Below are 17,097 nucleotides of genomic sequence, written 5' to 3' on the forward strand. Positions count from 1 at the left end.
GACCTGGCTGATCAACTTGCTCCAAAGAATTTAGATAACATCCTGCTGAATTCTCCCTTACACTAATCTTTCTTATCTTCACCTAAAGCTCTGGTATTTCTGGATAATCATTGTTTTTATCTTTCTAATAATTCTTATTTTGTCTTTTAGGAGTGCCGCCGAGACTAATACCAGGAGGAAAACTCTTCTGCCCTTGCTAGGACACAGAAGTACCATAAAATTACTACTTCCTACACAGCAAAGGAATTAAGATGAGGCTAATTCTTTTACTGTTACTGAACTCTCTTAATCTCGACCACCCCCAGGTCTACACTCTGCATCTTTAGAGCCTCCTAAGTCCTATCTTTACCAAACGCTTAACCTCACCCTCTCCCTCTTAAATCAGACCAACCCACCTTAGCCAGGGAATGCTGGCTCTGCCTTTCCCTCTCCTTATAACACTCGGCATTACAGCAGGGGTTAGCACTGGAATAGGGGGACTGGCAACTTCCCTCTCCTACTATTGGAGCCTATCCAAAGACCTTGCTGACAGCTTAGAAGAAATAGCCCAAAGTATTGTTACAGTACAGGATCAGATTAACTCACTGGCAGCTGTTACTCTCCAGAATCGAAGAGGATTAGACCTCACAGCAGAGAAAAGAGGGCTGTGCCTGTTCCTTGAGGAAGAGTACTGTTTTTATGCTAACCAGTCTGGTATTGTAAGGGATGAGGCCAAGAAACTAGCTGATCGAGTTTCAAAGAGAAGACAGAAGTTATCAGAGTCCTAGGCTACATGGTGGTGGTGGTGGTGGTGGTGGTGGGGGGTGTGTGTGTCAGGAAATAGCTCCTTCCATAGACAGGACCACTGTTAATATCAGTCACAGCTGTAACCTTAGGACCATGTCCTCTAAATCTTTTAACTCGCTTTATCTCATCTCGCCTAGATGCCTTTAAACTTCAAACGGTCCTACAAACCAGAATTCCCTACAAACCCCTTCGAGAGGAAGAAACGGAATGTTAACCCCTTGGTCGTCACCCCTTATCAGCAGGAAGCAGCTAAAAAGCGGATGTCGCCCCCTGTTCACCATAACATCCCGTAGTCATACCACAAGGCTAAGAAAAGCTTGTGGGACAAGGGCAGGTGGGGGGGAATGAGAAGGCTAAAGGTTAATTCTTCCCAACATTTGAAGCCTTCCCAGAGAAGCAGAACCAAACTGTGTTGTCAACCTGAAGCATAGTAACCTCTATTTTGTAAAACTGCTGTTTGAAATTCTCCATTAGATGATCCCCTTTTCGGAGTCAACTCTGCTATTTTTAGACGGTCCCTTGTTCTGTAAATTAACTTTGCTTTTAGCTTACTTGAATAATAGGGAAGATAAGCTTAGCCATCTGACCTTGTAGGCTAGTCATCTAACATAAGGTCCAGAAAAACCCATATCTGGGAGACAAAGAGACCAATGGGATATAAAGGAAAGCTCCCACCATCTTGCTTTGCTTCGATTTTCTTGGAGGTGACTCCACTGAGACTGCTGGCGTAATAAAGCAGTGTAACTCCATTTCTCTAAGCATTGCTTGGTTTTTCTCCAGTCTTCTGTAACACATCTGCCTCCCTGTCCCTTTAATTTTGGAGAATAGCAGCTGTGATCTTGAAACTCTGATGGATCTAAGAATAGTTGTTTTTAGTTTATTCATCTTTTTTTATTGTGAGGTTGGCAGTGATGACTTTCAAGGTTCTTACATGTTACACTGAAATCTAGCAATTTTTTGAAGAGCAAACACTTTTAATTTTGAAGAAATCCAATTTATAGATATTTTTCTATTATAGTGTGTGCTTATCTGTCATGTTTTAAAAAAAATCTTTGCCAGACTCAAGGTCATTAAGATTTTCTCCAAAAAAATACTGTTTTAGCTCTTACTTTTAGGTCTACAATCAATTTTGAGTTATTTTTTGTATGTGGTCTGAGGTAAGATGTGAGGTTTAACTTTTTGCATGTCCAGTGGGTTGGAGTTCTTATAAAAATTTCTTTCTTGTAAAGATGATCCTGCCCTGACTGGTTTGGCTCAGTGGATAGAGCGTCGGCCTGCAGACTGAAGGGTCCCGAGTTCGATTCCAGTTAAGGGCATGTACCTTAGTTGTGGGCACATCCCCAGGAGGGGGTGGGCAGGAGGCAGCTGATCGATGTTTCTCTCTCATCAATTTTCTAACTCTCTATCCCTCTCCCTTCCTCTCTGTAAAAAATAAAATATATTAAAAAAAAAAAAAAAAAAGATGATCCTTTCCTCATTGAATTGTCTCAGAAACTTTGGCAAAAGTCCTAGACTCTTTATTCTGCTCCACTGATCTATTTGCCTCTCTTTATAGCAATACCATGGTTTTGATTTCTGGAGCTCTATAAGTCTTTAAAATATGTAATTAATGTAAGCCACCCCTTTTTCTTTTTCAAAGAAAAACAAAAATTAATTGAACATTAATTCTTTTTCAAAGTTGTTTTTGCTATTCTAGGTCCTTTTTATTTTCATATAAATTGTAGAATCAGCTTGTTAAATACTACAAAAATTCTGATATTTTTATTGTTATTGCAGTAAGTTTATTGATAAATTTAGGGGAGAATTGACATCTTAAAAATAGTGAAACATGATCATAATATATATCTTATTTAGGAATTCTTTAGTTTCTCCCAGTAATTGTAGCTGTCAATGTCAGTTATTCATAAGCCTTCAGTAATCTCAATGCTATTTTTGTTTACAGTGGAATTAAGTTCAGTTTTTTATTTTGGAAGGCTGTTCGAGAAGTGATTTGTTTGAAAACAGAATCATTATTTCCCTTTAGAAATAATGTAAATTGAATTAATCCATTCCAAACCCCCAAATAATTCCGTTTTAACCTTTCTTATATACAGTACATGTCTAAGCTCTATTGTTGTTCTCACAACTTTCCTGTTCACTTTGCTGTTATTGCTAACCTTCTGAGGATCCATGGTGACTTACTGTACGTATTTAATAATAAGCAGCAACAAAAAGAAAAAAAGAATATGAAACTATTCACTGCACAATTTCCTGATATGTTAATGTGAGGTTTAGTGGTAAACTGACTCATACTTGCAAATTCTCTCCTTTGTTTGCTGCCTGAGGGAAGTGTGACTGATCCTACAGGTATCAGCATGAAAGCGTTGTCCATTTGAGAACCGAAGTTTTGTTTAACAACTGAGACATTTTTCCATTAACAATGTGGTCAAAAACAAAAATGTTCAAGATGAGAGACTTTCAAGAACTGAGGTTTGACTGTATATATTTTTTAAAATTACTAATACATTCAATATATAGTTACGGGTGGACTGCATAGTTGGGTAGACAATCATATACTTACAAAGTGTTCCCCTTGATATTTCCAGCACTCACCTGGCACCATACATAGTTACTACAATATTATTGACCATATTCCCTGTGCTGTACTTTACATCCCATGACTATTCTGTAACTACCAACTTGTACTTCTTAATCCCTTCACCTTTCCACCCAGTCTGCCAACCCCCCTCCTCTCTGGCAACATCAGCCTGTTCTCTGTATCTATGAGAATGTTTCTGTTTGTTTTGTTTATATTGTTTTTTAGAATCCACCCTGTTCCTGCCCCACCCCAGGCCTCCACCATGTTACAATTGACATAAAATATTATCTTTATTTCAGGTGTACATGCCACGAGTAGACGTTATATAACTTATAAGTGATTATTCCAATAAATCCCATACCTGTCTGAAATGATATATAGTTATTAGAATACTAGAGGCCCAGTGCAAGAAATTAGTGTACTGGGGTGGGGGGTCCCTCAGCCCAGCCTGCCCTCTCTCACAGTCCAGGAGCCCTCAGGGGATGTCCTACTGATGGCTTAGGTCCGCTCCCTACACCCTGCTGCTGCTGCCACTACTGGCCGCCAAGGTATTTTCATAAACACGGACTCCAGGCCCTTCATCATGAAAAAATGACAACTTTCTTCAGGCATTTTCAAGATGTTTCTTTCATAGGATATGACATTTTTTCTTTCTTTCTTTTTTTTAATCCTCACCTGAGGATATTTTTCCTTTGATTTTTAGAGAACGTGGGAGAGAGAAAGAAAGACAGAGAGAAACATCAATGTGAGAGGGACACTTCGATTAGTTGCCTCCTGCATGAGCCCTGACCTGGGCCCTGGCCAGGGAGGAGCCTGCAACCTAGGTACATGCCCTTGATCAGAATCGAACCGAGACCCTGCAGTCCGCAGGCCGAGGCTCTATCCCCTGAGCCAAACTGGCTAGGGCAGGATATGACATTTCTTAGCCCCTCCAGCAGTGGACCTTCTTTTTTTCCTCCAGGAGGGAGGTGGAAAAACCCTAGATCACCTTCTTGGATTCTTGTTACTGAAGTTATCAAGAACACTGCAAGTGGCATACAGGGAGCTTAGCCAATGAGCAAATTTGCATATTACCTCTTTATATATATAGATTATTGACTATACTCCCTATGCTCTACTTTACATCCCCATGACTATTGTGTAACTACTAATTTGCAGTTCTTAATCCCTTCACTTTTTTAAAAAAATATATTTTCTTGATTTTTTACAGAGAGGAAGGGAGAGAGATAGAGAGTTAGAAACATCGATGAGAGACAAACATCGATCAACTGCCTCCTGCACACCTCCCACTGGGGATGTGCCCACAACCAAGGTACATGCCCTTGACCGGAATCGAACCTGGGACCTTTCAGTCTGCAGGCTGACGCTCTATCCACTGAGCCAAACCTGTTTCGGCAATCCCTTCACTTTTGTCACCCAACTCCCAACCCTCTCCCATCTGACAACTGTCAAAATATTCTCTGTATCTATGAGTCTGTTTCTGTTCTGCTCGTTCATTTATTGTTTTTTTTAGATTCAATTGCTTATAGATATGTATTTATTGTCATTTTATTTTTCACTTTTAAATCTTTTTTCTTCTTAAAGAAGACTCTTTAATATTTCCTGTACTACCGTTTTGGTGGTTATGAACTCCTTTAGTTTTTTTTGTCTGGGAAGCTCTTTATCTGTCTTTTGAGTCTAAATGATAGCTTTGCTGGGTAATCTGAGTCGTAGTCCTTGCTTCTCATCACTTTGAATATTTCTTCCAATCCCTTCTGGCCTGGAAAGTTTCTGTTGAGAAATCAGTTGACAGTCTATGGGTGCTCCCTTATAGGTACCTAACTGGCTTTCTATTGTCACTTTTAAGATTCTCTCTTTGTCTTTAACCTTTTGCATTTTAATTATCACTTATATTGGTGTGAGACTCTTTGGGTTCATTTTGTTTGGGACTCTATGCTTCCTGGACTTGTATGTCTATTTCCTTCACCAGGTTAGGGAAGTTTCCTATCATTATTTCTTCAAATAGGTTTCAATTGCTTGCTTTCTCTCTTCTTCTTTTGGTACCCCCATGATGTGAATATTGGTACACTTGAAGTTGTTCCAGAAGATTCTTACAGTATCTTAATTTTTTTTTAGATTAAAAAATATTTTTAATTTAAATTTTTTATTGCTTAGAGTATTACATATGTCTATTTTCCCCCTATTGGCCTCTCCCCAACTGCTCCCACCCCGCAGCACATGCCCTCAACCCCCTACTGTCTGTGTCCATGGGCCATGCCCATATGCATGCACACAAGTCCTTTGGTTGATCTCTAACCTCCTCCTCCCCTGCCTTCCCACTGAAGTTGGATGGTTTGTTCGATGCTTCTATGTCTCTGGATCTATTTTTGTTTATCAGATTATGTTATTCATTATATTCCACAAATGAGTGAGATCATATATTTTTTTTTCCGACTGGCTTATTTTGCTTAGCATAATGCTCTCCAGGTCCATCCATGCTGTTGCAACTGGTAAGAGTTCCTTCTTTTTTTTACAGCAGCGTAGTATTCCATTGGGTAGATGTACCACAGTTTTTTTAATCCACTCATCTGCTGATGGGCAGGCACTTACACTGTTTCCAAATCTTAGCTATTGTAAATTGTGTTGCTATGAACATAGAGGAGCATATGTCCTTTCTGACTGGTGTTTCTCATTTCTTGGGATATATTCCTAAAAGTGGGATTACTGGGAGTTCCATTTTGAATTTTTTGAGGAAACTCCATACTGTTTTCCACAGTGGTTGCACCGGTCTGCATTCCCACCAGTAGTGCACGAGGGTTCCATTTTCTCCACATCCTCACCAGCACTTGTTTGTTGATTTGCTGATGATAGCCATTCTGACAGGTGTGAGATAGTACCTCACTGTCATTTTGATTTGCATCTCTCTGATGATGAGTGACTTTGAGTATGTTTTCATATGTCTCTTGGCCTTCTGTATATCCTCTTTCAAAAAGTGTCTATTTAGGTCCTTTGCCCATTTTTTGATTGGATTTTTTATCTTCTTTTTGTTAAGTTGTATGAGTTCCCTATAAATTTTGGGAGATTAAACTTTTATTGGATATAACATTGGTAAATATGTTTTCCCATGCAGTGGGCTCTCTTGTTGTTTTGTTGTTTTTTTTTCTGTGCAGGTTTTTATTTTGATGTAGTCCCATTTGCTTATTTTCTCCTTAGTTTCCATTGTCCTAGGAGTTGTGTCAGTAAAGATGTTGCTATGATATATGTCTGATATTTTGCTGCCTATGTATTCTTTTAAGATTTTTATGGTTTCCCATCTTACATTTAAGTTCTTTATCCATTTTGAATTTATTTTTGTGTCTGGTGTTAAGTTGGTTTTCCAATTTCATTTTTTTGCACGCTTTTGTCCAATTTTCTCAACACCATTTAATGAAGAGACTGTTTTGACTCCATTGTATGCTCTTGCCCTTCTTTGTCAAATATTGAGCACAGTGGCTTGGGTCAATTTCTGGGTTCTCTGTTCTGTTCCATTAGTCTATGTCTATTCTTGTTCCAGTACCAGGCAGTTTTAAGAACAGTGGCTTTGTAATATAGCTTGATATCTGGTACTGTGATCCTTCTAAATTTGTTCTTCCTTCTCAGTATTGCTGTGGCTATTCAGGTCTTTTTTTTTTTTTAATATATTTATTTTATTGACATTTTACAGAGAAGAAGGGAGAGGGATAGAGAGCTAGAAACATCGATGAGAGAGAAACATCGATCAGCTGCCTCCTGCACACCTCCCACTGGGGATGTGCCCGCAACCAAGGTACATGCCCTTGATCGGAATCGAACCCGGGACCCTTCAGTCCGCAGGCCGACGCTCTATCCACTGAGCCAAACCGGTTTCGGCTATTCAGGTCTTTTTTTATTCCGTATGAATTTTTAGAGAGTTTGTTCTAGGTCTCTGAAATATGCTGTTGGTATTTTAATGGGGATTGCATTGAATCTGTAGATTACTTTGGATAGTATGGACATTTTAATGATGTTGATTCTACCAATCCATGAACATGGTATATTCTTCCATTTGTTTATGTCTTCCTCTATCTCTTTTTCAATGTCCTGTGGTTTCCCGATTATAGGTCTTTTAGCCCCTTAGTTAAGTTTATTCCTAGGTATCTTAATTTTTTGTTGTTGCAATGGTAAATGGGATTGTTTTTTTGTTTCTCTTTCTGTGAGTTCGTTATTGGTATATAAAAAAGCCATAGATTTCTGGGTGTTAATTTTGTATCCTGCTACATTGCCAAATTCATTTATTAAGTCTAGTAGTTTTTTGATGGAGTCTTTAGGGTTTTCTAATTACAATATCATGTCATCTGTTAATAAGTACAGTTTTACTTCTTCTTTTCCAATTTGGATGCCTTTTATTTCTTCTTGTCTGATTGCCATTTCTAGCTCTTCTAGTACTAAGTCGAACAGGAGTGGTGAAAGTGGGCATCCCTGCCTTGTTCCTGTTCTTAGGGGAAATAGTTTTAATTTTTGCCCATTGAGTTTGGTGTTGGCTGTAGGTTTGTCATATATGGCTTTTATTATGTTGAGGTATGACCACTCTATTCCCATTTTGCTGAGTTTTTATCAAGAAAGGGTGTTGGATTTTGTCAAATGCTTTTTCTGCATCAATTGATATGATTATGTAATTTTTGTCTCTCAATTTGTTTATATGTATCTTCATTTAAAAAAATATTTTTCATTTTGTTATGATTGGTATTTTTTGTTTTCTTATATTCCAAATCACTGATTTGATTTTCTGCTTTAGCTACACTACTGTTGATTCCCTATAGTTTATTCTTCATTTCAGTTAGCGTATTCTTCATTTCTGACTGGTTCTTTTTTAAGGTTTCATGTTCCTTTTTATTCTGTTGAAGTTCTCACTTAAGTTCCTTGAACATCCTTATAACCATTGTTTTGAACTCTGTATCTGGTAGTTTGTTTGCCTGCATTTATTTTTCTGGAGATTTCTCCTTTCTTTCATTTGGGACCTGTTTCTTTATCCCCTCATTTTGGCTGCTTCCCTGTGTTTGTTTCTATGTATTAGGTAGAGCTGCTATGTCTCCTGGATTTCGTAGACTGCCCTTGTGTAGTAGGTGTCCTGTAGGGCCCAGTGGTTTAGCCTCCACAGTCACCAGAGCTGGGTGCTCCAGGTGCACCCGTGTGGGCTGTGTATACAGTCCTATTGTAGTTGTACCTGGATTGCTGTTGGCATCACTGGGATTTACTCTTAGCAAGAGGTAGGGGGTACAGAAAGACCAAATGCTGCTTGAGAGATTTTAGAAACATCCCAAGCTTGAGTCAAGAGAGGTCAGTTGTATGGAAAAGCTCCTGGAAATGGCTTTGATGGGTCCACAAATTGGAACTGGGGATGTCTCGGGTAATCACCAGGGCAGGGTGAACACTGTTAGGTTGATGGAGACTGAAACATGGCGCCCAAAGGCCAGCTCTGTGGGGAAGGGCTCAGCAAAGGAACAATGGCCTCTTCCAGCACTTCTGTCTGGAATAAAGCTGTGCCCTCAGCCTCACCCTGATGCCAGACAATTCAGTTCCTCCCTGTTTCTCCAAGGCACTTTTTGAGCTGCTGCCCCAGTGTTGGAGTTCAGAGTGAGTCAATCTGAGTAAATCCATGCACGGGCCCTTTAAGAGGAACTCTAGCAGCCTCTTTCTCACTCATTCACAATCCCTTCCAGGCACCAGAATCCTGGGCTGGAGGTTCTGATGTGGGTCTGGGAACTCTTGCTCCTTAGGTAGGACCTTTTTTTATTGTTCTTAATAATACTCACCTGAGGATATTTTTCCATTGCTTTTTTTTTTTTTTTTTTTTTTAGAGAGTGAAGGGACAGGAGAGACAGAAACATCGATGTGAGAGAAACACATAGATTGGCTGCCTTCTGCATGTGTCCTGATTAGGACTAGGGATCAAGCCTGCAACCCAGGTACATGCACTTGACTGGAATAGAACCTAGGACCCTTCAGTCTGCAGTCTGACACTCTATCCACTGATCCAAACTGGCTAGTGCTGGTGGGACCTTTGCAGCTGAAATATCCCAATTTTTATCCACCCCACATGTGGGGGACCAGCTCATTGAGCATCTCTACCCCTCCTACCAGTCTTGACGTGGCTTTTTCTGTGTCTCCTTAGTTGTAAGACTTTTGTTCAGCTAGATTTCAGGTGGTTCTCAATGATTGTTGTTCTGTAATTTAGTTGTAATTTTCACGTGGTTGTGGGATGTATCATGTTTACCTACACTGCCATCTTGACCAGAAGCCTACACCAAATTCAGAGTAGAATTCCTGTAATTAAAATGAATTACTGATTCTTTCACTTAACCATCTGGACTAATCAGTGTTTTCTAATTAAATCTGCAGACTTAAAATAATTTAAAAGTATTCCCAAAATAGAATACAGCCATAAGCTATAATGATCTCTATCTCAATTGCCTGCCTGCTATAAGCAGTTGGTATAGTGATGCTAAATTGTATTCACACTTCCTCTAGGACAGTATTTTACAATCTTTTTTTCATTATATCATCCCCAAAGGACAATTTAAATTGCAGACACATATCGTCTTACTGCACTCCACTTTCTTTTTTTTAAAATATATTTTTATTGATTTCAGAGAGGAAGGAAGAGGGAGAAATAGAAACATCAATGATGAAAGAAAATCATTGACTGGCTGCTTCCTGCACACCCCACACTGGGAATTGAGCCCACAACCAGGCATGTGCCCTGACCAGGAATTGAATTGGTGACCTCCTGGTGCTGGGATCGAGGCTCAATCACTGAGCCACACTGGCCAGGGCTCAGAGGCTTGAGAATCGCCTGAGTCAGAGGAATGAGGGCAAGAGCCTGTGCAACTCCTCCAAATCCCTAATCAACTCTTTGGTGTGGACAGAGGAACCACACTCTCCCAGCCTGCAACGGCCCCTCCGCTCAGGCTCCGGGTTCGTTTGGTCAGAATTCCCTCCCACTCAGAGTTCCCAGCCCTGAGCCCAGGCAGTGTCTGACTAGGTGCTTGGCAGAGCAGCTGGACAAGGGGCAGCAAAACTTCTCTATGATGATGGGAGAGGGCAGAGAAGTCTCGGGGATCACTGGGCAGTGAACAAGCACCTCCAGCTGGACATCACCCACAAAGAAAACATTCTCATGGTTCTTCCCACAGGGAGGCCCGATCCCTGACCACTGAGCAACACTGGCCCGGCTTGCTGCACTTTAGATGTTCGTCCCCTCCCACCCCATGAAAGTTCGTGGCAACCCTGTGTGTGCAAGTCTATCAGTGCCATTTTTCCTGTATTTGCTCACTTTGTGTCTGCCTCATTTTGGTAATTCTTGCAGTATTTCAAACTTTTCATTACTATCTGTTATGGTGATCTATGGTGAGTTATCGTTCAGAAATCGTTTGTGAAAGGAAGTCAACTAATGCAGCAAACTTCATTGTTGTCTTATTTTAAGAAATAATCACAGCTCCCCCCAACCTTCAGCAACTGCTACCCTGATCAGTCAGCAGCCATCAATATGGGGCAAGACTCTCCACCAGCAAATAGATTATGACTTGCGGAAGGTTCAGGTGATGGTTAGCATTTTTTAGCAATAATGTATTTTTAAATTTAGGTATGCACATTTAACACACTACAGTGTAGAGTACAACTTTTTATATACACTGGAAAACAAAAAAGCTCCTGTGACTTGCTTTATTGCAATGTTTGCTTTATTGGGGTGATCTGGAACTGATCCTGCAATATTTCTGAAGTGTGGCTATAATTAAAGGCAAGTCTGGCTAGTGTGGCTCAGTGGTTGAGCACTGACCTATGAACCAGGAGGCCGAGGTTTGATTCCCGGTCAGGACACATGCCCAGGTTGTGGGCTGATCCCTAGTGGGTGTGTAGAAAGCAGCTGATCATTGATGTTTCTATCTCTCCCTCTCTGAAATCAATAAAAATATATTTTTTTAAAAAAATCAAAAGAATGAAAATTTCCCTGACAAGAGAGATACTAAGAAACAAAATTTTGTTGGTAGGTTATTTTAACTGCAACTAAGATATTGCAATTCTGACATCAATAACCTGGAATTAGTACCAGACTTCCCAGGTTGAAGGCCCAGACCCCACAAGACTGTCCATTCCAGATGCCAGCTGCCGGTGGAGCCCATCCACCCTCACTGACTGCTTACAAGTCTGAGGGCTCCCATGAAGCCCTCTGGTTCAAGAATTCACTAAAATGGCTCACAGAAATCAGAAAAGCACTATCTTTATAGTTTTATTATAAGGGATTCAAGTTAGGAGGATAAGCCCAATGACGACCCAGAGGGCGAGGTCTGGGAGAAAACAGCTTCCCACCCTTTCGTGGTGGAATCAAGGCACGTCACCATCTCAGCACATCAGTATGCTCACCTATCAGAGAACTCCACTGAATTTTGGTACCTGGAGTTCTTAATTAGGGCCTCACCATAGGCACGATTGACAAAAATCAATCAATGCGAATGTATGGCTACTCAGTCTTCAGCACCTTGTAGGTCAGGCCTTCCTGAAGTCCCAATCCTCTACAATAGAGCTCTGGGGTCTTCCTGGTGACTTGACCCATCCTACAGCCACATACGGGTCACCACAAGTCACCTCATTAGAATCACAGATATTGCCATCACCCAGGACACCCAAAGGCTTCCGAAGCTCCTGGTCAAGAACCCAGGACAGAGACCGGGCAAATGCCCTGTTATACGACAGTAGGCAGGGCTGAACTCTGAAAGATCACAAACCACTGTCATAACTAAGATTCTCTTTCACTCACCAAGAACCAATTCTCACCCTCACTGATGACTCCTCTCAGGCAATGAAGACAGCCTCCCAAAACCAGATTGGCATTTATTGTGAAAGTCTACAGAAGGGGGACTAGTTATTCCTCTGTACAAAGCCCACACCGATGGTTTTAAATACAACGGAGAGAAAGGCAAGTGCTAGGACAATATTTGATACAAGCTGAACCATTTACAGATAGATTAAAAAATTTAAAATACCATCTTTCTCCAAAGAGTCCATTGCGCATTTCCTAGCGCAGGATGGGGACCCAGGAAGGTCACAAAGGCATTTTGTTGCCCTCGATGCTGATTTTCACTGCGTGTGCAGATCGGCTTTTTTTCCTGATGTCTGTGAACTTCCTCATCTGTTTATCCAGTCGACTGATACCCTTCTTGGAGGTCCCCTGAAACTACAAGTGGGATAAAAATTAAAGAGGCATCATAGAAATCCATGACCCTAGTTTAGCTTTCATCTTCGTTTATCTGAAAGTTAGCAGTCAGGAAAGCTCCTAGCTCAGGAATAACCAGACATGCTGTGGTGACTTCCGGAGCAGCAGAGCAAGGGTCCACAGAATGTTAGAAAACACAAGACACTCTCCGTGCAGAATAACTTTGTGCCTTATTGGTAAATTTTGTCTCAGTCCATGGAAATTTCCTAGATGAGCGAAAGGAGGAAAAATAGAAACTATAATCCCCCAATTTCATCAGATTACATTTTGCCTATATGCTTTTCCCTTTCAAAGACTAATGTGGAGTTGATCACTCGACAGATGCACCTTCAAACAGTGCTGGCATCAAGAACGATGACCTTCGAGGAAAAGGAGAGTCATCTGCGAAAAAGCTGTGAGTATGATGGCTGCGGTCAGAGGGTCAGCAATGGCAAACCCCTGAAGTGGAGCTCTGGCTTCACACCTGGGGGACCCCTGCTTTGCTCGGCAGGTTCTGTGACCCTGGGCAGGTCACGCCCCGGGTCAGCACTCCTCTCAGGACTGCTGGGAGACATAAATGAGAAAATACTGTCAGCCAGAAGGAGGGGCTGGCACAGAGCCAATGCTCAAAATGTCACCATGACTATTATTACTACTAGTAGTAATCCATTAGGTTTAGGTTTAACAAGTATATCTGACACAAAAAGGAAAGAAAATTAAGTCAATCCAGGGGGCTTCTTATTTCTTACACCTCTTCCTGCTTGTCCCTTATGTCTAAAGGTTTGGTTATTACTTTTATATTGAAAATATTGTATTTTTTTTTTTAATATATTTTATTGATATTTCACAGAGAGGAGGGAGAGGGATAGAGAGCTAGAAACATCGATGAGAGAGAGACATCGATCAGCTGCCTCCTGCACACCCCCCACTGGGGATGTGCCCGCAACCAAGGTACATGCCCTTGACCAGAATCGAACCCGGGACCCTTCAGTCCACAGGCCGACGCTCTATCCACTGAGCCAAACCGGTTTTGGCAAAAAAATATTGTATGTTTTAAAAAGATGTGGTCTCCAAGAAATTGACAACTTTTAGAAGTGCTAAAAAGGTCTGCCCTTCATGTCGAAGATCAGGGTGAACTCTTCTGCTGACTCTAGGGTCACCAATAATTCCAACCTCTTAAGAATGTTGAGTGGTTAAAGAGAGATGGTTTTCCTAATCCCCCCTCCCATCCATGCTTACTAGTAAGTTACCCGTGAAGCTCAAGGCAAAGCTGCTAAAGGAAGGCAGAGCCTGGGAGGCACTCCAGGGTCTGTGCTGGTGTGGGAAGCTCCTGTGTGGGGAGCCTCCCCAGTCGCTATCCTACCTCCCTTGAATAAGAATCATACTGATCATCAACCCTAGATTTTCTAGGGATATCCCAATTCTAAATATTACTTCATATCAATTTGAATATGTGGCACTAATACCGAGTTAGCATACAAATTCATTATCAGATGAGAAAGAGCTGTGCTACCCTCTAACGACTACCCCCTTGTGGGAAGAGAGATGGAGGGATGAAGAAAGGGGACTTTTGAACATCAGCCATTTGACCTTGGGGTTTTGTCTTCAGATTTCCTGAAGAGTCCCCAATATCTGCTCCCTTTCAGACAATGTAACCTGATTTATATACTTGGAGTGAGTCCACACTGGAAGTCTTACCTGCTCAGATCTCTGCCAACTACCCAACTGCCAGCAGCTCTACACACCAGCCTAGATTTCTCCTTGCTCACTCCCAGATCTCCTCCACAGTCTGAGCCCCCATCCCAGCAACTGAAATGCACATACCCACATCATGCTGATCTACTCCTAGTTACTGCTCGGAAGGCTTGTAGCTGCCAGATGCCTAGTGACCCCAAGCCTGAAATCACACAGAACACTGAACCTAACACGCTAAATTCAACAAACTATTCTCTAATCCATCAACTCTGCACCACTTCCTTAGGATAGTAAAACTGCAATGCACTGGTGAACAGTTTTATCACAGTTTTACCAGTGAAAAAACAAGAGTAGCCTAAAAGATTAGCAAGATGGATTTGCTTAAAATAATTATGGTACAACTATATTCTGACACAATGTCACTAAAGAATGCTTACTAAAAAGAATTTTTACCATGCTAAGTCAAAGACAAAACCCAACAAGGAATACAATATGATCAAGATTTTGCTTAAGAGTCCAAAAACCCAAAACCAGCAATCATGTTTATGCATGCATTTAGAAAAGACCAAAAAGAAGTAACTCAAAATGTTAATGTTAAGGTGCAGTGGATTTATGAGTGACATTAATTTTATCTGTGCTTTCTCTATTTAAAAGTTTACATAAAAGCATGTATTGCTTTTGTCATTTTAATGTTATTTAAAAGCACTACATGGAATAAACTAACACATAAACATACAATGTAGTGTAGGCTACTGCATTATTTAGGAGGAAAAATCAGAAACTATAGAAGTGAATAAGCAAATTACATATTCACATGATACACTACTATGCAGCCATTATAAATGATAAATCTATAAGGTGATTTAAGGAGAAGTGATCAAAATTATATACAAGCATAATTTTAATTAAAATGGCAATCGAAAAAAGGCAAAAAATACAACAAAGTGCTTTTGAATAGTGAGTGCTTTTTCTCTTCACTACCGCTACACATTTTCTACAATTATAACAAGAAAAAACTAAGGAGAACCAAGATGGCAGCATAGGTAAACATCTGTACTTGCTATCTTGCACAACCACATCAAAATTACAACTAAAAGACAGAACAACTATCATCCAGAACTGCGGGAAAGCTGGCTGAGTGGAAGTACTACAACTAGAGAGGTAAAGAAGAAAGCGCATTCAGACTGGTAGGAGATGCGGAGATGTGGAACAGGCTGGCACCCGAGTGTGCTTTTTTAATCGGGAGGGATATACCAGCTCCCGCTTGCTCTGAGCTCCAGTGCTGGGCGAGATTCTGGGGGACCCAGACACATACAGAGAAAGTGGACTGTCTGGCATCGGGCAGGAATGGGGGGGTGGCTTTCTTCCAGACGGAGGTGCTCACAGCGGTCATTGTTCCTGTGCTGGGACCTCCTCGGTGCAGGGCTGACTGGCAGCCATTGCTGTTTGCTCCACCCTGGAGATTCCCTGAGACCCTGCCCCACTCAAGCTATGTGCAGCAGCTTTTGCATATGAATGGCCTGTCCTTTCTTAGCCTAAAACCTTCAAAAAAGCTCCAGGGAGTTCCAAAACTATCAAAAGAAGGCCCAAGGCCGGCACCAGCAGCAGCCTGCCTTGCTTCACAGCTGGGCCTCGCCTGGGCACTTCCAAACTCAATTCAAAGAGGAGGAATCTGCAGATCTCTCTGTAGCTCCTGCCGGGTGGCCCTAGGCAGTGGCTGACTTTGCACCTCTCTGGAGGCCCTAGAGCCAGTGTACCCAGTGGCCAGTGTGAGCCCATACCAGATTACAACTCTACACATCCATACTTGCCACACTCAAGGAACAGACTCAGTGAGCACCAAAGCCCCACTGAAGCAAGACCTGCCCCATAAGGGTGTCTCCTGCACAGCAGCTCTTCCACTGTAGACACAGCTGGTCCCCACAGCCTATTGGCCTGGAGGCCAATTCCTCCCAGTGATACCAACAGCAATCAAGGCTCAACTACAACAAGACTACACACAGCCCACAAAGGGGTGCACCAAGAGTGTCCACCTCAGGTGACTGGGGAGGCTGAACCACTGGGCCCTATAAGACACCTACCACACAAGGCCACTCTATCAACTCAAGGAGACTTAGCAGCTACCCAGTACATATAAACACACACAGGGAAGCAGCCAAAAATGCGGAGACAAAGAAACATGTCACAAATGAAAGAAATGGAAGAAAGCAAAATACTGGATATAGAGTTCGAAACCACAGTTATAAGATTACTCAAGAATCTTTTAGAAACCTCCGAGGAACTTAGTGAGACCTTCAAGGATCTTAGTGAGAATGCCAAAAAAAATGGAAAAGGACCAGTCAGAAATTAAGCATACACTGACTGAAATAAAGAATAATATACAGAGATCCAACAGTAGGCTAGAGGATCCCAAGAATTAAGTCAAAGATTTGAAATACAAGGAAGCAAAAAACACCCAACCGGAAGAAGAAAAAGAAAAAAGAATCCAAAAATATGAAGATAGTGTAAGGAGCCTCTGGGACAACTTTAAGCGTACCAACATCCGGGGTGTCAGAAGAAGAGAGAGAGCAAGATATTGAATACCTATTTGAAGAAATAATGACAGAAAACTCCCCCTACCTGGTGAAAGAAATAGACTTACAAGTCCAGGAAGCGCAGAGAACCCCAAACAAGAGGAATCAAAAGAGGACCACACCAAGACACATCATAATTAAAATGCCAAGGGCAAAAGACAAAGAGAGAATCTTAAAAGCAGCAAGAGAAAAACAGTTAGTTACCTACAAGGGAGTACCCACATGATTGTCAGCTGATT

The 17,097-nt window shown here is 41.4% G+C and overlaps 1 protein-coding gene across 7 annotated transcripts in view; it reads right to left on the minus strand.

Annotated features, from left to right (window-relative positions):
• Nucleotides 1-12,209: 12,209 nt before the first annotated feature.
• The window catches only part of IWS1 (interacts with SUPT6H, CTD assembly factor 1), a 59,449-nt gene continuing 54,561 nt past the window's right edge, over nucleotides 12,210-17,097 (minus strand). For all 7 annotated transcript variants that reach the window (XM_080670476.1, XM_080670470.1, XM_080670474.1 and 4 more), the window contains one exon: nucleotides 12,210-12,572. Coding sequence is in view for 3 of the 7 variants with exons in the window: in XM_080670470.1 (XP_080526596.1) it covers nucleotides 12,441-12,572 (132 nt within the window). In the remaining 4 variants the exon portion in view is untranslated. The remainder of the gene's footprint in view (nucleotides 12,573-17,097) is intronic.

Source organism: Plecotus auritus (assembly GCF_963455305.1).
Source record: "Plecotus auritus genome assembly, chromosome: 5".
NCBI classification, from domain to species: Eukaryota; Metazoa; Chordata; class Mammalia; order Chiroptera; family Vespertilionidae; genus Plecotus; species Plecotus auritus.